Below are 24,395 nucleotides of genomic sequence, written 5' to 3'. Positions count from 1 at the left end.
AAGTTGCATTAGGTTGAAAAATTTCAGCATTGGAAGTTCATCCATAAAGTGAAGAAAAATTACGGCTGTTCTTTAATTAGAATATGTAAGGTTGGCAGATCTAATAAAGCATAAAGTTAATGATCAGCTATTACCCACCCTAATGGGCGTTCATTTACATTTTCAGTTCTTTAACCCTAAGAGTGACCCAACATGAGAAGAATGTCATTAACATAAAAGAATCTCTTCAAACGTAACCTGTATAATTATTGAATGGTGCAGCAATGGGCTAGTAAAATGACAGTCCATGCTCAAAAAAAGAGTGAATAGCAAATGAACTTAAATGGGGCAGAATTATATGGAAATTATTAATTTTTTAACCTTAATGTTGTAGTATTTTGACTGTATCCCAGCAGGTCCCCCCCTACACCTATCTAGTTACTTTACCTTTAAACATTAAAAGTTTATGAATGGAAAAGAGCTGGGGAAGCTGAGGTAATTAATTACTTAGCTTGTCGACTGACACAGGGAGTTGGAAAAATGAATCTGCAATCTCAGCTTTTTATGAATGTGTTTACATTTTAAGAAATGCCTGTCATAATGAGCAAATTTGCTCCTACAAGTTCACTGTTCTATTTTATATTAGTTTTCCTTTTTTAAAAAGCCTGCTTCTAAAAATATCGCATAATTGAATGTAAGGACATTTGAAATATTTCCTTCAATAGGAGCAGCAGAATTAATTCAGTTTCATTTCAAATCTGGCAGTTCAGAGCAGCTAAATGTTATCAGTCTTGTCTAATTAACCCAGTGACACAGGGTGGAATCCAGTGGAGGTACCCCGTAACACAAGTGAGGGGAAGGGTTTTTTCTGATTCCCTTTATGGTACCATTTGATTTGTTCTGCAGGGTTCCCCAACAACCTAGAGCTGTTGGCGTGTGTTCTCAGGTCTGCAAGAAGGAAAGCAAAAAACACCTTCCCACCTTTTCGAAAAGAGGGTCAAAAGCCCTTCTTATGAGACTCTGGGAACAGTTGGATTTCACCCATAGGAAGTGGGACACAAATGGGTGGATCACAAGTGCTCCATGTTTAAGCTTTTCTCACAGTGGGTCAAGCAGCGCCCATAAGCAGCCCACAAACTGGTCCTGAGTGCATCAACATTCTTCTCACGTGATTCCCAGCAACTGTTCTTCAGATGCAAACTGGAGGCAGAATATAGCCATTGTGGTTGGTATCCATGGATTGCCTTCCCCTCCAAGCATTTTTCTAATCCTCCTTTAAGGCTGTCCAACTTGCTGGACATCCCTAAATATTGTGGGGGATGAATTCCACAGTTCAACTATGTGCTGTGTGAAAAAATGCCTTTGCAACATTCAGGATGGCACCATGCATTTTTGAGAGAGGGAGAAGGAGGAGAGAGAGAGAGAGAGAGAGAGGGGGGGAGAGAGAGAGAGGGAGGGAGAGAGAGAATAATCTGGCAGGTGTACTGGGTGTGCCACTATTTGATATGGATGCAGATGTTCCATTTTAGGTAGGGATCAAGTGTATTAAAGTGGCACTATACATGCCACTATACACTGTACAGGTGGGGAAGGGAATTAGTGTTCAGTTAAACCCTATGGAGGTGGGTTGTGTTCAAATCCCCCTGGCAGCTATTTCTCTCCTCCCCCAACAGTTCAGAATTTAGAAGCCTCCTTTCTCTCATTGTAAAAGCAATGTAAAATTCTAGTAGAAAATGCTTTTCCTTTGTAAACAGTAATCTTTCATTTGGTCAGCTGGTGACCCTTTTGTATTCAAAGATAATAGAATCAGAGAATTGTAGAGTTGGAAAGGGACCACAAGGGTCATCTAGTCCAACTCCCTGCAATGCATCAATCTTTCACCCAACATGGGTCCTGAACCCACAACCCTGAGATTAAGATTCTCATGCTGTACTGACTGAGCTATTCCGATAAGTTGCTCTGAATTGTTTCATAAAGAAATCTTGATCAGTGTCCTGCAATGAGTTCTAAAAATATAAGCGCACACCATGTGACCACATTTACTGTGGGGGCTTTTTAAAAATCATAATATAATTGCTGCACTCAGAACAATTGGCCATTCAGACCGTTGAACTGAGCCTGAAAGACAGATGGGAAGACCTTAGGTTTGGCAGAGGGTACCTATAGATTTTAATGGGTATAATCAGATAGTCACAGCTGACTGCTTGGGGTATTTGGATCATATGAATCACAGTGCTTGTTTTCGAAATCTTGGAATAGCTGATAAGAAACAGTTCCTTTCTCTGGTGCGTTGTCTGAGAGCAAGCCATTTGAATCTGAATAAATTGGCAGAGCTTTCTAATCTCTGTTGAGTCTTAATTGCTAAAGACTCTGCTTGTATTAAATAACACAATACACAGTCTAGCTCAGTTATGGAACAGCTTCACGTTCAATAACTACAGTTTCTTATGAGCATTTCCTCTGTTTTGTGACATAATTAGGAGAGCAGTTTCACAATACTTTTCTTGCAGTTCTCTTAAGTAAAACATGTCTTTGCTCTTGGAATCATATCCTAAAGAACAATCTGATGTTTTGGTCTTAGTGGCTAAAATAGGAAAGGGGGATTGTCGTCTGCACTTTTTCATTAACTCTTCCCCCCGACCCAGTGCTTTTTAGTAAAGTCATCAGCGAACTATGAACTATCAAGAACTTGAATTTCTTGCCTGAACAGGAATAATAATGAGGCAACATTTTATTTCTTCAGGAATGCATACCCTGCTTTTCTCTTCCACAAAGGCATTGGTGAAACCATCTTACAGATACAAAAGAAAACATAAAACCATCAGTGACTCCAACCTTAAAACTCAAACAATCACACTGAAAACAGCAGCAACATCCCTTCCAATCTATACATTAAGCAATGGTCGAATCAAAAACTTGTTTGAAAATGAATTATTTCAGTTGCTGGCAGACCCCAACCTCGCAAAGCGGTTTGGGGAGAGCAGTGCGAGAAGGAAGCCCTGAGTCCTTTGATCCCTGAGCTGGGCTCTGTGAAAGCAGTTGATAATAAGCTGGCAGTGGCTTAAAATAAAGTTCTGTTGTTGCATGGAAATTGTAGAAATGAAGTTATATTAGAAATTGTATGAAATGAATTGCAAAGCAGCAGGGAAGTCCAAACCTACTGAATGAGTGTGTTCCCTGACCCTCAGTGGATGAGATAAGAAAAGTCCTGCTGGAGTAGGCTGAAGGTCCATCTTAGTCCAGCATCTTATTTCCCATAGAAACCAACAGGATGCTCTGGAAAGCTACTGGAAAATGTTATTGGAGTGTGAGGTATATATCCCTAAAAGCAATGTGATGCAATACAATAAAAGGCAGACAAGTAAAATATGAGGTTGCCCCCAAAACAAGTGATATTCAGAGGCATACTGTCTTAGAACATGTTTGCAATTTTTCGCTAATGTATTGGCAAAGCTGAGGTAACTGATGAGGATCACAAGTTTTGAATATTCAGTATATAAATAATGTGAATTGCACAAGGTGTGATTGATTGTTTTTAATAGGAAGGGAAATACTTCAATAAGCAATTAAATAGCATTATTATTATCATTATCCTTGTTGAATGTCAAGTATTATAAATTAGTTTTAATTAATTTGTATTTTTAACATTGCCTTAAAGCACAATGTCCTTGAGTCTTCTCTTCAGATACTGCATATTGCATCTTTTTCTCAGCCTTGCTCTATCTTTGAAAATCACTGTGATACCTCAGTGCCCAAGGGTGATATAGTATTATGGTATGTTTTACTTATTCACCAGCCTAAATGAAAGCCATTGTGGGACTGAGTTGGTGTTTGAACCTGAAATGTAGGATTGTGCCTTGAATATGAACATGCTCATTTTTCATTTCAATATCTCTGTCTTCAAGGTGTATGTTGCATTAAGAAAAAATTTGCATCCTTCGTTTTCTCCTGAAAATGGGTGTGAAGAATGAGCCTATATCCAAGGTTAAAATGTAGAATTATGTTGTAAATGTACATAGTGGAAAACATTGTAAACTCAACTGTCAATATATAGACCATGTTCAGATTAGCATATCTTGTCTTAATAATATTAGATATGCATTGGTCTTTTGGACATAAAGCCCAGCCCCTTTGCCTGAGGGAGCAAGCAAACCAAGGTATTCCATTGCACTTTGTTTGCTATGATTAACAGCTTTGGAACAAGCCAGGATATTAAGTCAGCTTCAAACCATGGTTTAATATCCTGGCTTGCTGTGAAGCAATTAAGCATATTTTCATGGTTAGCATGAAATAGCAAACTATAGTCAATGGAGGACTCTCTAGTTTGCTTGCTTGCCTGCTTGGGCCAAGGGAGGATCAAATGAGCTATGTATATTTATCCAAAAGACTCATTCATTTCTTGGCTTATTAAGCGATCAGAATATTGAGCAAGCAAGTTAAACCAAAAACCTCACCTTGTACAGTAAAATATGTGCAGTTTCATGGACCCCATGTGTGGAGCTTTCCAGATACAAGCAGAGAAAGTCATACAGTTTACCACCTGGGTGGTTTACTGGAGTGTAGTGGCTGTTCATTCTGGATGAACGGATAAGGGATGTTCAACTCTATTTGTCTTGAATCGCAGCAGATAATTTTTTTTAATCTCCCCCCCTCGCCCCTACTAAAATTACCTTACTCTTTCAGTGGAGGAAGATACTGAGGAAAGCTCACGATCGGGTAGAGAATCTGTCTCTACGTCGAGTGACCAGCCATCCCATTCACTGGAAAGACACATGAATGGCAGTCAAGATAAAGGAGACCGGAAAAAAATTGGGAAGGACAAGAAGAAAGATCGAGATAAAGAAAAGGATAAAATTAAAGCCAAGAAAGGAATGCTCAAAGGCCTGGGGGACATGTTCAGGTAGGATTTGTATATGCAACTAGAGTTTGGACCTATGATTTTCATGGCAATGTATATTTCAATATGCATTTTCAAAATGCCAGCAATTTAAGCATGTTTTAAAGGGACCATTTAATGCTCCTTCACTCTGTTATCATCTTTAACATGACTCTAATTCTATCAATGTGGATTCTATTGCACCAAGATTGACATAGGTTTATGTCATGTTTTAGTGAAGCTGCTTATGAGGTGGAATAAAACAAGTGACATCTATGTTGTATCTGCACAAGGATCGACATTTGTACAAAACAAAACAATACTCAGTTAGCGCTTGATGTTTCTTGCATTATTGACACACTACTAAAACCCAGTTCACAGCAACAAAGGCTTCTTGAAATGTAGGTGTTTAGAGAAATTCATGTTGAACCCTGGAGATCCTCCTGGAGATCCTCCATGGTTTCCCCAGTTTTCACTCTTGCCAATACAACCTTTCTGGTTTTGATTTGGAATAGAGAACATTTCTCAATCTAAGTGAAGAGCTGGTACACATAATTACCTTGCCCTGTAAGGCTTTTATTTTCAAGCAATTGCTATGCTCCAGTAAGTGTGGATTTGACTTCATTTATTATCTATATGTCTCTTTTCCAGCATCAATGTTGATTTCAAAGCTGATGACAACAATAAGAACACACTAGCAAACAAAAACACTTTCATCAATATAATCCTATCAAAAAGCACATAGCGTATTAGTGAGGGGGAAAAAAGCAATCCAATAAAAAATGATGCAGTTTAATACCAAAACCATAACAATTCAAAAACAATGTATCCGAAATGGCTGATAAGCCGCAGCCCAGTACCAGCTGACATAATCCCTCTAGGAAGGGGGTTCTGCACCAGCACAGTCCCAGCAGCAACTTCTTCCATAGCTTAAGGCACAAGGGAAGAGGGGCTGGTCTCACTTAGCCTTGAGATGGAACACACACTGCTTTGTAAACAGGATTCATTGAGCATTAACAATGTAGAGTAACTCAGCTATGTTACACTCAGTTATGTCTAAGAACAAACTCCTTGTTTCAAACTCCTTGAAATATAGTACAAAAACAGACAAAGGCTATTGGGAAGCCATTGAGGAGTCACAGTATAGTACCCAGTGGCGTAGCGTGGGGGGTGCAGGGGGGGGCCGGCCGCAACATCTGGGGGTTAGTGTTAGGGGGCACAAATCCACAGGTTAGGGGGCGCAAATTACTTGCCTTGCCCCGGGTGCTGACAATCCACGCTACGCCACTGATAGTACCGATTTCTTAATGAGAGGAACACATTGTCTGTTTTTGTACATGTCTGTTGTGTTTTCCAGCCATGTTTTTCTATGGTATAAGGCGGACAAGCAGCGGGGCAGCACATCTTCAAACATTACATCATACCCTTTCCCCTTTGTTTCAAACTCTGACCCGCTCCGTAGTGCATCTACTAGTACAATTTTTGCTTTGAGGGAGTATTGTATGCTTTCTGTTCTCAAAATATGTCTCTCATCTCCCAGCTTCCCCAAGGGAGAATTTGTTAGCCATAAAGCTATAAAGTGACTTCCCTAGATCCTTCAAAGTTGTGCTTTCCCATGGGCTTCCCAAAGGTTTTCATAACAAAATGTAGTTGTGTGCTGAGTGAGCGCAAATAAGTTGAGACTGAATCCTGACAAGGTGGGGCTCTATGGACTGACAAATCTAGGGTTCAGGAATTAGGCATTTTTTGAGTTCTGGATGGGCTTGCATTCCCTCTGAAAGAATGGGTACATAGTCTGGTGGTGCTCTTAGATCCATCACTGTCGTTGAAGGTGCAAGTGACTGGGGTTGGCTTGTAAGGTAGTTATGGATGTTCCTAGACAGGCATTACCTGGCCACGGTGATTGGGTAACCTTTGAGATTTGTTCAGAAGATGCAGCTAGTGTAGAATTCCATGGCTAGGCTGTCATTTGGGACTGCTGATTGTGAACATACCACACCAGGCCAAGTTCTGGAATCTTGTATTGACATACAGTATAAAGCCCTATATAGATTGGGACCTAGATATCTAATAAAGCATCTTCTTTATGAGGAAGACCCTCTTACTGCCACAGTTAAGTGAAATTCACCAAGTGGCAACAACAAGACAACCTTCTTGGTACTGGCACCTTGTTTGCTCCTTACCTTCTCAGATACAGCTGATGCTAACTCTTATGAGTTTTTTGTGCCATTTGCAGACCTACTTATTCACCAAGGTTTTTATGCAAGGATTGCAGCATAGCTGTTTTATTTTTAAAGTTGCATTTTTTTCCTTTCTGTTTTGTTTTAATGTGTATTATGTATTTGATTTTAATGTAATGCACTCTGGGATTGCTTTGGCAAGAAATGTTTTAATTAGATAAGACATGGAGCCAGGAAACCTATATAAACAAGGTTAAAATTCTTGGTTCAACTATGTAGCTCATAGGGTGGTCTGTGGCAAATTAGTATCTCTCAGCTTAGCCCACAGAGTTGTAAAGATGTCCTACTCTGCCCTAATTCCTTAGAGGATGACCAAAACACAAATGTACGTAAAATAACATAATCACCGAAATTGTATTCCCTTGATTGGGAGACCTTTTTTGCCCCTTCTCTATTAGTCTTCCACTCTTTTTTTTAATATAGGATTTCCACTTCCCTGATTTGAGTTCTTAATCACTGATCCACCGCTTTTTAATTGGTTTTTTTATCAGTTGTAGTCGTTTCTCTCTGTGTGTTTCTAATTGTTATTTAAATTGTCTTACTGAATATTTTCTCACTGAGCCTATCCCCAAGAAAATATATAAAACATTGGCCAGAGGTATCCAGGGAGGCTGTTGAGTGTGCTCCACAATAAAGGCTGTCCAGCATGCCTTGAGAAGATAGATGGGCATGCACAATGTAGCGAGACTTTGCTGCAATAGAAATAAGCTTTCCTTCATCTCTTACCTCTTTGTATATGTTATTTGTGTGCAAGGCAATGCCATTTTACACAGCAGCTGTGCTGTACTTTCAGCCGCTCCCTGATGCAGGGCCATACTGGCCGTGAGGTACTTGCCTCAGGTAGCAGGTTGGGCATGAGATGGAGGGCAGGAAGTGCCAGAGAGCTATTGGATAATAGAACGTTGTGTGCTGCCTTCAAAGATACCCCACTGCATGCAAGTGTGGTGGAGGTTGTGGTCCTATTGCCAGTGTCTTGTGAGGACAACCATGATCATTGTGAGGATAATCTGAAGAGAAGTGTCATGTACATTGAAGTGTAGGTGGGTTCAGGCATGATCCAAGACTGAGATTCAGCTCAAAAGGGATTTATCAGAACATCAGGAACAAGAAGAACAAGAATGACAAACAGGGGCACTTGGCCCAGTAAGCTGGGCCCTTAAGCTGGCCCAGGGCAAAACATGCACACCGCCTGTGGTAAAGGTAAAGGTACCCCCTGACAGTTAAGTCCAGTCGCGGATGACTCTGGGGTTGTGGCACTCATCTCGCTTTACAGGCCGAGGGAGCCAGTGTTTGTCCGCAGACAGTTTTTCTGGGTCATGTGGCCAGCATGACTAAACCGTTTCTGGCAAAACCAGAGCAGCACACGGAAACACTGTTTACCTTCCCACCGGCATGGTACCTATTTATCTACTTACACTTTGGGGCAAGCTAGAACTGTGATAGGTTGCCTTAATGCTGCAATTAGCGAATCACAACACTGGCCTTATCTCAGCAGGGATTGGCAGCCTGCCAGCTACTAACAATGTAATTGCAGGGTTTTAGAATCCTCTCTATCTTTTGTTATGCAGATGAAGCTCCTGAGCCTCCAAGAGGCTTGAAGGCCTAGGCCAGTATTGCATGCATACATAACATACATCACCCCTGACCTTCTTAGAATATGAGTGGGATAAAAGTAAAATCTCCGGGGTAGGGGCTTTTTTCTATTTGATTGTTTTTAGGGGCAGGGAAGGGCATCACACTACGTCTTAAGTATGGTAATACAACTACAGTGGTACCTCGGGTTACAGATGCTTCAGGTTACAGACTCCGTTAACCCAGAAATAGTACCTCGGGTTAAGAACTTTGCTTCAGGATGAGAACAGAAATTGCACGGCGGTGGCGGGAGTCCCCATTAGCTAAAGTGGTACCTCAGGTTAAGAACATGAGCACCACAACCCCAGAGTCGGTCCCTTTACCTTTACCACTGTATCCATGAGAGAGTCACCTTTTTTAAAAAGGAAGACAACAGACATTAATAACTTAAGGTGGGCACAAATCTACCCAATTAAATATAATAAACTGTAAGATAATATATGGCAAACAAATGTTTTCACTTTTTAAAAGTTGTGGGTTTATTATTGGGTTATAACCTTATTTCTTAAGAGCAGCAGCCAATGCAATCATTTTCCATATATTATCTGGCAATTTGTGACGTTTATTTGGGTAGATTTGTGCACCCTGTGGTAGTTTGGATTCAACTCTTGCCTGTCTCTCAGATACATTTTTTTAAGTTTTAGGGAATTAGGCCCTGCCAGGGTGTTCCTAGGCATGAGACAGCAAAACACAAAGGCTAGGATACATATTCTGGGAACAACTCTCTGGTATGGGGTGACTCATTGCTTTGTAAATATCAGATTTTCTTCTCACGGAATAAGTAGTTAGATGTAAAAGAAGCACGGACCCCATAAACCAGTAAAGTGCAAGCTGTTTCCCTTCCTTTTTTAGTTACTGTCAGCTGCCATGTAAGCAAAGACTGTGTTTCCTTGTCCTTAGCTGATGTTGTATCATGTCACATAAAATATTGAAAAATCTGTTTCTCTGGCCTGATGTTCAAAGCTGTGCTTTTTTCCCTTTCTCTCTCCTTAGTTTGTGTTGCTTTCTCCTCCCCTCTCCTCCTTGCTGTTTCACAGCTACGGATGTCTGGAAGACTGAATTTGACATTTTTTGTTTTTCATTTTTTAACTGCTTGTCTGCTCATGTTTTTCTAATAGCTGGTACAGAAGTAGCGTGACACTAAAAGCAGGGTTTGCCACCCTTTTTGGACACAGAGGCGCCCTTTTTGGACCCAGAGCGCTCCCGCTGTGCTCAGGAGGCTTTGCGTTGCTTTTGCTGAAGCCAGGAGAGCAAGAGGGATTGATCCCTTTTGCTCTCCTGGCTTCGCTTCTCTGGAGAGCCGCTGCACAGCTTTTTCTCACTGCGCAGCGCCCCTTCAGCAAAGCGACAGGAGAAACGGAGCCCCTTCCATTTCTCCTACCGCTTTGCTGAAGAGGCACTGCGCAGAGAGAGAGAGCTGAGCAGCGCCCCTTCAGCAAAGCGGGAGGATTGTAATACTTCCCCTATGTTATAGTCAAGGTATTTTAATAGTATTATATATTACTATAACTATTTCTATCTAAATTTCATAGAATCATAGAGTTGGAAGGGACCCTGAGGATCATCTAATCCAACCCTTGAAATGCAAGAATATGCAGTTGTCCCCTAAGCGGATCGAATTTGCAACCTTGGCATTATTAGAACCATGCTCTAACCAACTACCGTATTTTTCGCTCTATAAGACGCACCCAACCATAAGATGCACCTAGTTCTAGAGTAGGAGAATGGGAAAAAAATGTTCTCTCCCTCTCTGCTCAGCGCCTCTCCAGCAAAGCGGGAGGAGAAATGGAAGGGGCTCAATTACTCCTCCCACTTCGCTGAAGGGACGCTTCGCAGCTTTCCCTCTCTGCGCTGCGCCTCTTCAGCACTGAAGAGGCACTGCGCAGCTCTCCCTCTCTGCGCAGGACCCCTTCAGCAAAGTGGCAGGAGAAATGGAGCCCCTTCCATTTCTCCTCCCGCTTTGCTGAAGGGGCACTGAGCAGAGAGGGAGAGAACATTTTTTTCCCATTCTCCTACTCTAGAACTAGGTGCATCTTATGGTTGGGTGCGTCTTATAGAGCGAAAAATACGGTAGTTGGTTAGAGCATGGTTCTAATAATGCCAAGGTTGCAAATTCGATCCGCTTAGGGGACAACTGCATATTCTTGCATTTCAAGGGTTGGATTAGATGATCCTCAGGGTCCCTTCCAACTCTATGATTCTATGAAATTTAGATAGAAATAGTTATAGTAATATATAATACTATTAAAATACCTTGACTATAACATAGGGGAAGTATTACAATTTAAAGAGAAATACAGTACAACTCACTGTAGTGGAGAAGACTGTGAGCTCAGTCTCCTGTCACAGTGCTACAGTATTCATTTATTTTTTATTATATATATATATTTATATATATATTATTTATGCACAATTATTCAATCATAATTTTAACATTTCAAACTCTGACTCCCTTCCCCCTCTTTCTGTGATCCTTTACATTTCTTTCAACTTCCTGCATACTCCAAATTATCTCAACATACTCTTTTACATATCCATTCCTGTATATATCCCATATATATTTTGAAACTGCAGGTTTTTACATTAATCTTGGCAGTGTCTTAATCTGTTTACAATTTCTTTGTAAATACTCAATAAAACATTTCCATTCCTTTCTTTAAAAAATGGCTATCTTGATTTCTTATTCTCCCAGTAAGTTTCGCCATTTCTGCGTACTCCATTAACTTCTGTATCCATTCTTCTCTTGTCGGGACCTCTTCTTCCTTCCATTTTTTTGGGCAAAGAACATTCTTGCAGCTGTGGTTGCATACATAAATAAATTTCTATACTATTTAGGTAGTTCCCTCCAGCCTATCTGGTGGGCTTTCTACACTGGATGTAGTATTGTATTTTTATAGATACAATGACCAGCAGTTTCTGTAAGGAATAGGGGAAACGAAAGGAGAGGAAGTAAGAGGGTGAGAAGTCAGGTAGAAAAAAGTGTGAAGAGATTAGGAGAACTGTTACAGGAATAAACAGATTCAGCTTTCTGTCTAAAGAGGTTTCCTGTTAACTTGAGACTTAAGGGGTCTCCCCCCACCCCATGTGCCAAGTGCATTTTGTTCTGAAAACAGACACTAAATCAGGAGTCCGTGTGATCTACATTAGGGTCATGGTATGATCTGATTACTTTTGAATAATACATTGTTGTGGTTTTGTGATTGTAGTGCCTCAGGGCCACAACCAATGCTCCTTCCTAGGTGGGGATTTCCAGGTGTGGCTTCAAAGAATTTAGGGGAGCGAGGAATGGTGCTTCCCTTGTGACCAACACTAAGTTCTTCACCACATTGCCAAACCCCAAGGGTCTCTGTGTGCTTTAGTATCCTTGAAATCCTTGAATTATTAGCATCAGAAGAGTACAAGTTAAAACAGAAAGCTATTTTTAAGTTCAAAGAAGCTGTTCATTTATTTATGATGCGTATACTGCCCTTTGGTGAAAAATTCCCAGAGCAGATAATACAAAAATAATTAAAATACAAATAACAACACATCCAAAGCACAAAGTCAGTGAGATTTTAAAAGCTAGATTAAAAATAAAATAAAATAAAAATCAATAAGATTTGACTAGTTGTGGCAAGCATGTTCCTTAAGTAAACAAAACGTGCAAAAAGTGCATGTTTACATGGCAGTTTATACAGGATATATGAAAATCAAGTATAAGGAGATAATTAATCATGAGCATCTTGAACTAGATTAGTGGTGTTTTTTATTTACAATATTTCTTGAGAACCTAAAGCCCCGCTGGATCACACCAAAGGCTCATCTAGTTCAGCATTGTGTTCTCACATTGGCCAAGCAGTTACCCATGGGAAGCCTGCAAGCGAAATATGCATGCAACAGCAGTCCCCCTAACTGTGGATCCCAGCAACTCATATTTAGCCTCCAACCATGGAGGTAGCTGATAGTCACTGTGGCTAGTGGCCAGTGATAACCTTATCCTCCATGAATTTTCCAATCCTCCTTTAAAGCTGTTGAAGTTGGTGGCCATCACTACACCTTGTAGTGGTGAATTTCTTAGTGTGAAGAAGTACTTCCTTTTGTGTATGAGTGTGGTGTAGTGTCAGACTAGGACTTCTGAGAACAGGATTATTGTCCCCACTCAGTCATGAAACTTGGGCCAGTCACAGTCTTTCAGCCTATCCTGTCTCCGAGTTATTTGTAAGGATAAAATGAAGTGGGAGTAACTATGCAAACCATCTTGAGCTCTTTGGAGGAAAGCTGGGATATAAATGTGATAATAAATAAGTAAAATATCCTGAATCTTCTGGAATGGTGACCCTGAGATCACTGTTTCAACTGAGGAAAGAGTTCTGTTATCCTAACTCAAATGTATCTGAAAATTCTACTCAATAATCACAGCCTGTATATATTAGAAAATGAGATACAATGTCTTAACATGTGAAGCCAAGAAACTATTTCCTTTACAAACCCTAAACCTGCAAACACCTGTCTTTAGAATTCGAGCTGTATATGATACTCCACACTGCTGTTCTTGTTAAAGAAGTAAGTATGATTCAGAGGGGGTTTGCAGAGTGTGGGGTCTATATATCAAAATCTGGTGTTTATGGCATTTAAAACATTGGCTGTGCAGTGTCTTGCTTTTAGTATTGTAGATTACAGATGGGGAAGCCATTCTATTGGGAACCAATGCAAATGAAATATTCCCATATTACCATTAAATTGAATTCTACAATTACATTTGAAATGATTACTGGGAGCCTTGCAGTGTTGCTCCATCCAGTCCTTCAAGAGGAAATGGATAATTTAGTTTAAAACCTTGTTTAGCTGAAATCAGATATACTGTTGTCTCTTCTTGTACAGCTACTTCCAAAGTGCACAGAACACGTCCAGATTCATAAACATATTATTTGGAGCTTTGAATTACGCATTCCAGCCGCATTAGCCACCTGAGACCTCTGACTGGGCATTTGGGAAAACAACATGCACAGACTATACTTTCCCATTGCGTAGCTTGCAGGTTTTATTGTCTGCTCCATGATTTTCATTTACTGTGGCTTATTATGTCTGGGGATAGTTCAAACGCTACTGAAAAAGCAGGTGTTTTCTTCTTTTTAAGGGTGGAAATCAATATAAATTTATAATTTTCCACTGTTTTAGACGCTAATCAACCCACAATTCCAGCAGCTACATTTCAGATGTTTCATTAACTTTATAATTTTTCCTTGATTGCAAATTTGATTTATGTCCCTTAATTGGAATGGTTTCTTAAACAAAGAGAAGCAGCTAAAAGCTTGGTGCTTTTAATCACCCTTTTGGTTCATGCTGCTGTCGAGTTTACATTTGTGTTTTTCTGCTAGTATACACACACACACACACACACACACACACACACACACTTCTCCCTTTTTTCTTTTTAGACTTAGGCAGGAGACGGGCACCCTCAGCACATTAGGCTTCAATGCATTGAAAGCATAGAGGGTCCTCTGCAAGGATTATTTCACCATTTAAAAACTTGAACTTGTATATCCAGCGGGGTATAGTGTACAGTTTTCTAATCTGAAACAGGATCATAGTTTTGGTTTTCATGCACCAAAATAAGTGTCAGGTTGACCTGCTACTGAAGACAAGTCCACAGCTCCTGATAACATATTCTCCTAGTATTCTTCTTTGCTTGTCAGGGAGTTTAAGTGGAGAACCTCTGACATCGACAGCACAGTATCTGACTGCAAAGCAAGCCCAGAGAGGCACATAGCGTGACAGCTGAGCCTTCTAAGTCCCTTCCTGACGTTTTGGTAACGTTTCTTTACAGACCTGCCATCTGAATATAAAATGCAAGTGTCAGGCGTGACACCTACTTTATAATCTCTGTAAAGCAAACCTTTTCGTAGGAGAATTTGTTGACAGTTCAGAGATTCAAAGTCAATTTCAATTCAAGCCTGTGTACAAGGTGTGTGCTCCCCCATCTCATCTGCAACTGATGTGAAAATTGAAGGCTGGTGACTATTCAGCCCATAGCGAAGTATGGTAAATAAATATCTTCTTGAGGGTTGAGGAATCTGCTAGATGAAAGAATATGTTAATGACATTCCTCCCAGTGTATGTTGGAAACATTTCTTTTGAGATTTAATTTGCTATACTGATAGTTGCTGGATTTCTGCAATAGTTAGCATAATCTTTCAGAGCTGTTTTTGTAGGGTTTTGCTTTGTTTTATTAACTCTTAAGCCTTCTGGAAATAGCCTTGTTGAAATTAATGTTTGCAATGCCATATTTATGATTTTAGGAGGAGACATATATCTGTGGGTGGGTGTACACATTGATCATACCATAAATAAATTAAAGCTTGAGTGCTTCAGACTGACACATGCTTGAGTGATGACCTTATGTTTGGGGATACAGCTTTAACTTTAATATTTCATTTCAGCCTATATAAGCAATAGTCTTGGATTCCCATTGTGTTGGAATGCTAACATGTCTTGAAAGGATATCCTTTTGTTAATCATTGGTTTAGGAGCAAAGAGTTGCTTACAAAGGAAATAGCCATTGCATATTAGCCTTTGGTCATGAACACAATTGAGTCCTGTTAACCAGAAACACATAGTTTAAAAGCCTTATTGCTATAAAATGTTGTACTAAAGCCTTGAGAATTGAGGTGTGGTGTTTCCTAGGCACAAAAGTGTACTTTGGCTGTGGCTTAGTGAATGTAGTTCCGAATTCTGGTCTGATAATTATTTGTATACAAGATGCCCACTGTGGTTGTTGAAATTTCAATTAAAGATAACAAATCTGTAGTAAAGAATGGGCACCATCCAGGCACAAGAGAGATGTTTGAGAAACTGAACAGGTACAATATATTATTAGGGGAAAATCTGTAAGGAGGGATGTGGGGAAGCATGCTCAGTGGTTACAGAATGTAGAGAGTGTTGGGTGGAAATTGGAAAATCAGGGAGGAATAGGAATGGAATGGCGTATCCTTGGAACTCTGAACAGAAGTACTCCACACTGCAATGTTTTGTTATAGGCCCTATTTGTACATCCATAGAATCTTGTGAACTGCTAAAGTACTTGTTTGTGTAGATTTCTATTCTCCAGATTTCCTTCTCTAATCACAGTTCCTCCAGCCACATTAGAGGCCTCTAGGGTTCTCCACCTGCTCAGAGCAGTGTATGGGGGTGGGGGTGGGATGTTCACACACGTGCAAGAAACTTTGAGCATAGGACCATCTCTGCGTTTGGGTTCTACATATGAAAAACAGTAATAGATTTGGAAAGGGCACCACCATTTATTTGGAATGGAATGCACTCTTCTGTACAAAACCTCTTTTTAAGTATCGCTATAAACAGCAGGAACTAGCAGCAAAGGGAATATGCGACGACAGACATGTATCAATGTCACCATTTTGATAGCTTTCAGATCAGTATTTTTTTGAGAGCTGCAGTAAACCTTTTACTATGCAGTAACATTTCAGTATACCATGACGAGCATTTAGTCACAGTTAACTTTTATAACCTAAGTGCCAACTTTCACTAGGTGGGAGGGCAGGGAAATTCTGCTGCACATAGAATAAAACAGGTTGATGAAAATGAGACAATCCCACATCAGGAAAAGCATATGGGCTAGTTCGGATAATGAGTGGTACAAAATAGCTTTATGGGGAAATGGTGCTGTTTAAAAAAGTAGAAAAGAGGAGGCACTTATTCTGCTTGTTTTACCTCCACCCCAGGAAGATCAGTAGAAAAGGTAAACTTGGCTCAACTTAGGGCTAGTAATTTTACAAAGTTTTGCATGAGAGAGATTTAACAGACCCTCTTCCCATTGGTTTCAAGGCTTCTTCACTAGTTACAGTTTAATAAATGACTTTTGTGTCTCCTCCAATAAGTGGAGTGGATGTACATATTTATTTTGCCACATTACGCCGTGCTAGGAAAAGCATCTGTCTAAACTACTGGACTGCAAAAGCACCGTCAGTCAGCACAGAAAATACGTAACTATAGGCACCAGTAGTCTGATGCAGTATAAGGCACCTTCAGATGTGCTGTATTCTCTTTCATTCATTTCCCCATCCAAGCCTACCTCGCTATTTCCAAATGCCTAAAACCAATCCAAATGAACTTTTCCCTGCTTCTGCATAAGCTTGGGATCAGCTGACTCTTCTCTGTAAGCACTTATTTGTTGATGAATATGTAACAGCTGCTCTGTATACCTGGGCAATTGCTCTGGATAAATCTGAAGCAATGGCTTTTGGTTGATAGTTGCAAATTAATCAAGTGCAAATTAATCAAGAAATGCATCATTTAGACCTATTTCCAAGCCATTCGGTGGAATATAACGTTTGGTACTGTAGTTCCCGTTACACATTTGTGAAGGACATGAAGCCCACACAGCTGTTATGGTTCTAGAAATATATATTTCCCATCTGCTTACTTTCTTGTTATGTTGGAAGACCTTAAAAGCTGGAGAGATAAGGAACATTTTCAGTGTCCTTTCTGTGTTCTCCCTGGAATGGGTTCCTAACACATTGAAACTAAATGTGCAAATCAGTTTTCAAGGTCTGAAGTAATATCATATATTGCTTAATTTATTCAGCAGAGGATATTCCTTGGGAAAGCTACATCAACAACGATTTTTCTAGTAATTGACAGGAAAATGCTGACGTATAAAAATGTTTTACAGATAATGAGGTCTGCAGGGAACTTTTAACGTTTGGGAGGTTCCAGGTGAACTGTCAAGAGCTTGGTTAACCTTTTGTGTGCATATGTAAAACTTTGCTGTAGAATCATTGTATTTAAAAAAAGAAGAATGGATTATCACTGACCATTATTCACATTAAGTTGCCATGAGATAATTTCTTATCCACCACCCATACCCTTGATGTTTCTCCTGAACATGGTGACTTGTGGTTTTCTTTTGTTACATTTGTAAAATCTCTTCTGTGCCCAAAAACGAAAGAGAAAACTCAACTTATAAGAGAAACACATAGCCTGATGAGGCTTTGCAAAACTCCCCATATTCTTGCATTCTGCTTCCTGTTCCTTTGTCGAAAGGTAATTTGTCCAAAGTTTAAATATGCAGCGTTGACTGGATCACCTCCATCTGTATGCTTATTGACAAAGAATGTTCAGAAGCTAGTGAGACAGGGCTTACCTTTGAATTAGCCATGCTGGTTTGGCTTCAGCAAGACTTGTTCTTCTATATCAGAGGTGCCAACCTGTTCGGGCTACTGGGCAAGAGAGTGCTGAGGGCATTGCTCACAAAATGGCTGTCCTGGAGGAGGCATGGCCTAATACAAAATTTGAGAGACAACCAAATCCATCAACTCCATATGTTTATCATGGGATGTCAGCTATGCCTTGCTGGTCCTGATTATGTAGATAACATACACACTCTGTGCTTTTGTTGTCTAATAACAAGGAGCATTCCTCAGTACCAGGAAAAATGTGTCTGTGGGTGTTAGGTTGGCAACCTTTGCTCTATTCTATTTTAATAGTGTTTTCCACCAGTTTTTCCAGAACAGACATCCAAATGCTCTCTGGATCACCTTTTAAAAATTGGTGTTACGTTAGTTACTTTCCAGTTCTTAGGTGTGAAGACTAATTTTAGAGGCAAACTACATACCTTTCTAGCAAGATATGTAGTTTTTGCCAGAACTGAGATTTGAACCTAGAAGATCTGGTTCACAGATCACTTTCTTAAGATCTCTAATTGTGGTTTCTCTTTTCCATCCATAGTTAATGACATATTATGAAAAAAAATGCCTCTGTGTCATTGCATGATTGTTTTAAGTTACAGATTATTACTATTTTATGTGTTTTTCCTCCTTTTGAAATATGATTGCACCATAGTAACACTTCCTCTTTTTGACAGCATCCCCCCAAATAAATTGTTTTTGTTTTTACATCCACATAACTTGAAAAGTTATGTCCTGTGTCTCATTTGTATTTCCTATATTGTCCCCTTCTGGGAAAGTACCCATAGTTTAAATTGTAAGAAAACCATGGTAACCAAATGCAGTAAGATTTGTTGGCTGTGACATGTCAAAGTGTTGTTTTTAACAAAAGAAGCTGATGGCAATGTTCAAATGGACCCTTCTCATCATATGGCTGCTTTGCAGCTCAATCAATCTCTTATTATTATTATTATCAGAGTTATTCAGGCAGAGGCAGTAGCACTAGTATTTCTCATAATCAGCCCTTGAGCCAGATGTAATTTGCAATTTGTAGCATTGTATTTTGAAACAATGATGCATTAAAATGTACAGAGCATGGAATTAGAAGTAGAGTCGCCAAGAGGACATATTGGAGAGCAGGCTACTGCCTGAATGCTCGTAAGTGGACACTGCTGATTTTAAAAGGACCATAATGCAATTTTATTAGTATCTAAATTGATTTAGACTAGCTGCCATCAAAGTCTCTCTCGTTTCACAAGCTGTACAGCTGAATGGCAATAGAATGAGTACAAATTAACCATCTTTACACATGGTTTTTAGACACCAAACCTTTACTCAAGAATCTGTAGTGTAATCTTCATATTGCTTAAGTTTGACATTAACTACTCATGCTAAATCCAGCTGATCTCTTCAGTAATACAGGCAGGTGTCTTTACTGTATTGTTTCCAGCACCCACTAAAAACCTTTTTATTCCAGCGAGTATACCCAAGCATGTAATTTTAGCATGTAATTTTGAGACATGGTTTTAGTAAGTGTAACTGTTTTATAATTACAGTCGTACCTTGGAAGTCAAATGGAATCCATTCTGGAAGTCCATTTGACTTCCGAAACATTCAGAAACCAAGGCGCGGCTTCCCATTGGTTACTAATTGTGCAGGCGCACTGGAAACAATAGCAGAAACTGTGCCGGACATTCGGCTTCTAAAAAAAGTTTGAAAACTGGAACACTCACTTCCAGTTTTCGATCATTTGGGAGTCAGAACGTTTGACTCTCAATGCGTTTGGGAGCTGAGGTACAACTGTACTTCTTTTATTTTACTCCCCCCCTTTCTAACTTCTTATTGGTATTTTTAATGTCTGTTTTAGACTATTTATTATAAACCATTTAGAGTAAATTCTAGTAAGCGGTAATAATTGTTATTAAATAAATAAATAAAATGTCCAAATATCCTCCTGTGTCAAAAAATTAACTTCCATATTGAATACAATTTGGATATTGCTGTCTCTACAGGCCTTCCTAAAACCTTATTTTTTTTGGTAAATATCAACTGTTTATGATTTTTTTACAATATCATACATGCATGCTACTTACACATGCAGTGTGATAGATTTTAGGTATACCTGAGTATAAATGCTAAATGAAAATGTGCGATGTTTTATGAGCTAAAATTGACTCCCAAGTTAAGTTTATCTCTCTTATTTACAGCTGTTTAATAGCTGTCTTAGCATCCTGCTGCTTAGATCTCTATAGAGTTCCCAAGTGTTTAGTTAGCTAACAAAGCACCACAGCCTTGATTGGATAATACTCACTGGAAAGAGAACATTTCTAAGTGCATTAAGTGACAGTAATGTAAGGATATGTTGTCCATTAAGAGTGCATTGCCCATTAAAAGCAGGTTTAACTTGTTCATATCTCTCAAGCTGTTGTTTTTTAAGGACAAAAACCTCTCTGGAGCTGAGCTCTATGTATAGTTCAAACCATATCAAATCTGTTACTATCAGGACTGTTGAGTGCCCACATATATTAAAAATAGTAGTTCTTGGGGTTTTTGCGCTTTTGCTGTTCCTAATCAATCTTAGAAATGCATGGGTTTTACAACATTTCCATTAAAATTCAGTGTTCTATTTCTGTGGTTGCACTCATCACTGCTGATTACCAAGACTCTTATGTTTCAATAGAAGCTTTTCTATTCATAATCCTTCCTCCTTGATTCAGTCATTGAAGCGGCAACCTGCTATTTAACACATTATAGTTTACTCCTTTCATGTAATTTACAAGAACTTTCAGTATAGGGCACAAACATGATGGCAAGGAAAAATACTAGTCCTTTGTCCCAATAGTGTACATGTTGAACAACAACTTTCCAGTATTCTTGCTCCAGAATGCTTTTGATAGCATATTCACCCCAAAGTTTTCGGTACATAAATGTGCTTTTGAACAGAGAGAACTCTACATAAAAGCTAGCTTAAATCTACTTAGTTTAAATTAAGTGGAAAGAAAAATGACACACATTATACCACTTTACTCCAACCTCCCCCACCAGTTGCAACTCTTCCAAAAAATGCAATTGTCAAGAGTTATCTCCCATGTAAACACTAGATCAACTTTACTTAATTCATAGATGGTGCTTTGGTGGTTGATAGTTTGGAGGTGTTGGCTCTCACTTTTAAGACCTAGATTTCTAAATCTTTGTGTATTTTTTTGGCCCAGTTTTATGTTCCTTTTGTACTGCTGTGCAGGATGGATATTGTTAAATCTTTTTCTGAATGAGTGTTGGGTTATTTTTTAAGGGATTCTATTTGTTTTATAACTTTCTGTTAGCCACCTTGAGTCTCTTTTGAGAAACAGTTGGGATAGAAAAAATTAAAATAAATAAATGTATTCCCAGAATGTGAGACAGACAGAAGAATACCATATAAACCAGGGTTCTCCATCATAGGAGTTGGACAGTCACCTTCACAGAGAAATGCAGTTGAGGTCACATTTACAAAATGGACTCGGAACTTGTAAGACACGTATTCAAGTGTGTAAGAAACATTGGATTGTTGGGTTTGATCTCCTTGCTGCTGTTTTCCTTTTCAGCTGCAGAATTATCTTTTCTTTTTTTCTGACTCATTTCTCAGGATAAGTGGTTTCCTGGTTTGCAAAGCATGCATTTGCAACCTGTATTCCCCTACTGTCCTTTTTGTGAAGCAAATGCATGTTGTGGATTTCTGGGTCTTGAACCTCCAGCCAGTTACCATAGTAACAAATAGCCAACCTGAGACAAGAACCTAACTGGGCAGTTGTTTGGGGAGACGTTTGTAGAAGGTAGCGAGTGGGAAATCTAGTGGCGAGAAAAAAAAGTAAGGAAAATAAAGTGAGAAATAGCTGTCTAAGATAGATCAAGGACAAGAGAATGAAGGGCAGGATTTTCATTAAGCTGTCACATAAACTAGGAAATATTTTGAACTGTGCTGTTTAGAATATAATACATCGGCTCTGTACAGAGAACCAAGGCAACTTGTCAAAGTCCAGAATGTGGCCTGTGATATGACCCGGCTCCTCTATTCCATATGTTATTTCTCCCTGGTTAACGGTGCCACCTGCACAGGCATGCCTTGTGAATGTGGAAACCAGAGGATTGCCATTTCATTTTTGAAATGTTTAACATTCTTTTAAACATGCAAAAAATAAAATCTGGAATTGTATAGGAACATTGTATAGGAATTGTATGGGGAAATTGTATAGGAATTGTATGGGACTGTGGCACTGTGGGTTAGACCACAAAGCCTAGGACTTGCCGATCAGAAGGTCGGTGGTTAGAATCCCCGTGACGGGGTGAGCTCCCTTTGCTTGGTCCCTGCTCCTGCCAACCTAGCAGTTCGGAAGCATGTCAAAGTGCAAGTAGATAAATAGGTACCGCTCCAGCAGGAAGGTAAACAGCGTTTCCGTGTGCTGCTCTTGTTCGCCAGAAGCGGCTTAGTCATGCTGGCCACATGACACGGAAGCTGTATGCCGGCTCCCTCGGCCAATAAAGCGAGATGAGTGCCGCAACCCCAGAGTCGGCCACGACTGGACCTAATGGTCAGGGGTCCCTTCACCTTTACCTATAGGAACATAGGAAGTTCCCTTATGTTGCCTTATATATCAGGCCATTTGTTCATTTAGCTCAGCATTGTCTGCATTGACTGACAGCAGTTCTCCATGGTTTCAGGCGAGGTCAGCCCTACCTTGAACCTGAGACCTTCTGCACGAAATGCAGATGATCTGTGACTGAGCTTACAGCCCTTCCCTCTATCATTTACAATAATACACTGATGGGGGAAAGACACACCTGGCAAATGACACCCAGGCACCTAGCTATTAACAGCACAGGAGAAACACCATTCTGGAGAAGCATGATCTAGATCACTTGATGGTCAAGCATTATAGTTTTATCCTTCTGTCTTTCAGTCAGAACTTGAACAAATATTAGAAGTGCCATGAGGTTGCTGTGGGAAACAACTTCTGCTAAGGCAAGCCATCCTCACTCAGGTTGTAACACGTAGTGAGACTGTCACCATCCTGTTTCGAGTGTTTAAATCCTCACTGCATATTTCTGGCATTTGGAGGGATCAGTCAACCTGGATCCATGTGGGAAATGCTTCTTTGTGTTGCATTCAAGGCAGGGAACATATCTTGAAGGAAGGGCACTTTGGAGGCATAGTCAGATTATATATATACAGTTTCAGGTTAAGAGCGGACCCCCGGAACGAATTAAGTTCTTAACCCGGGGTACCACTGTATATGTGTGTGTGTGTGTGTATATATAATAAACCACAATGGCTCTCTCTCTCTTACAATGCTAAGAAGATGGCTTTTTATCATTAAAATGTGAATATTTTCTTGTTGAAAATAGTGGCTATATAAATATGCATATTATGATGATATGTAGGAAATCTCTTTGGTATTTTAGAATCAAGCCATTAAATCCTTTTTGGTTATTGTGAATATAATCAATGTTCTTATTTCTTTATCTTTTCTAAACGATGTCTTACCTTATTCTAGGATTATGTTGGGCCATTCTTTTACATATACTTACAAAATGTTAAATATGTATAACATAAAATGCCATCTGTTTTGATTATAGAGTGGGAATTGTTGCATTGAGCGTTAAAGTGCTTTGATGGCAGACTGAATGCTGGAGTTTAGTTTTAAAATGTAACAATATTGCTTATTATAGGGAAACTGCATGCCCTTGGCATCACTGATAGGAGACCCAGACACTATTTGTTAATTTTTAATGTTAGTACTTTCTCTGTTTGTGGTGGTGGTGGGGAAGTGCTGTTGAATTGTCTCAATCATTTGTGTGTGTGTGTGTGTTTTCATTAATCAACTAGTGCATGCTTTCCCCATTGCTCTTTATTTTAATGAAATCTGTGAATGATTTGTCAGACAGCAGTGATCTCATCAGTAATGTGTCAGAATTAAATCCATTTAGCAGATTACATGGACATTATTTTTATTGTATCAATTTGTTCTTTCAAAGTGGTGTTGCCGCTGCAAACACGTGTATCTCTTTCAAACTAGATTGTTAAAATGTAAACAGTACGATTTGTTTTCTCAAACTGAAGCAGAACAAATAAGCTGTTGTTTGTACCTGCTAGCTTTATATTTAAATCTATGCATTGGCTTTACTCGTCCTTTTAGTCCAGCACTGGGAAATATGACACCAACCAGATGTTGCTGAACTACAACTCCCATCATCCTCAAACAGCATGGCTGATAACAAGGAATTTTGGGAATTGTAGTCTAACATCTGCAGATTCCCCATCCCTGCTTTGGAGAAACCGCTGATGAGCTGTAGGAAACTAATCTAAAGCCTACCAAAGAACATTCTGTTTACACTAGCACTACAAAGATCCCTGAACTCATGCCACTTATTTACATCTCTGATCAGTTTCATTCAATGAATGCATCAGGGGTTGAAGGGAACTGATAGCTCAGTCGGTAGAGCATGGGACTCAATCTCAGGGCTGTG

At 39.6% G+C, this 24,395-nt stretch overlaps 1 protein-coding gene across 6 annotated transcripts in view; it reads left to right on the top strand.

The window, feature by feature from the left end:
* PARD3 (par-3 family cell polarity regulator) overlaps positions 1 to 24,395 on the top strand; it is a 527,255-nt gene that overhangs the window by 372,390 nt on the left and 130,470 nt on the right. For all 6 annotated transcript variants that reach the window (XM_081931474.1, XM_081931473.1, XM_081931472.1 and 3 more), the window contains one exon: positions 4,663 to 4,879. In XM_081931474.1, the coding sequence (XP_081787600.1) occupies positions 4,663 to 4,879 (217 nt within the window). The remainder of the gene's footprint in view (positions 1 to 4,662; positions 4,880 to 24,395) is intronic.

This window comes from Podarcis melisellensis (genome assembly GCF_964234715.1).
Source record: "Podarcis melisellensis genome assembly, chromosome: 12".
NCBI lineage: Eukaryota > Metazoa > Chordata > Lepidosauria > Squamata > Lacertidae > Podarcis > Podarcis melisellensis.
The sequence above is the reverse complement of the archived record's forward strand: the minus strand, read 5'-3'. Positions and strand labels throughout refer to the sequence as shown.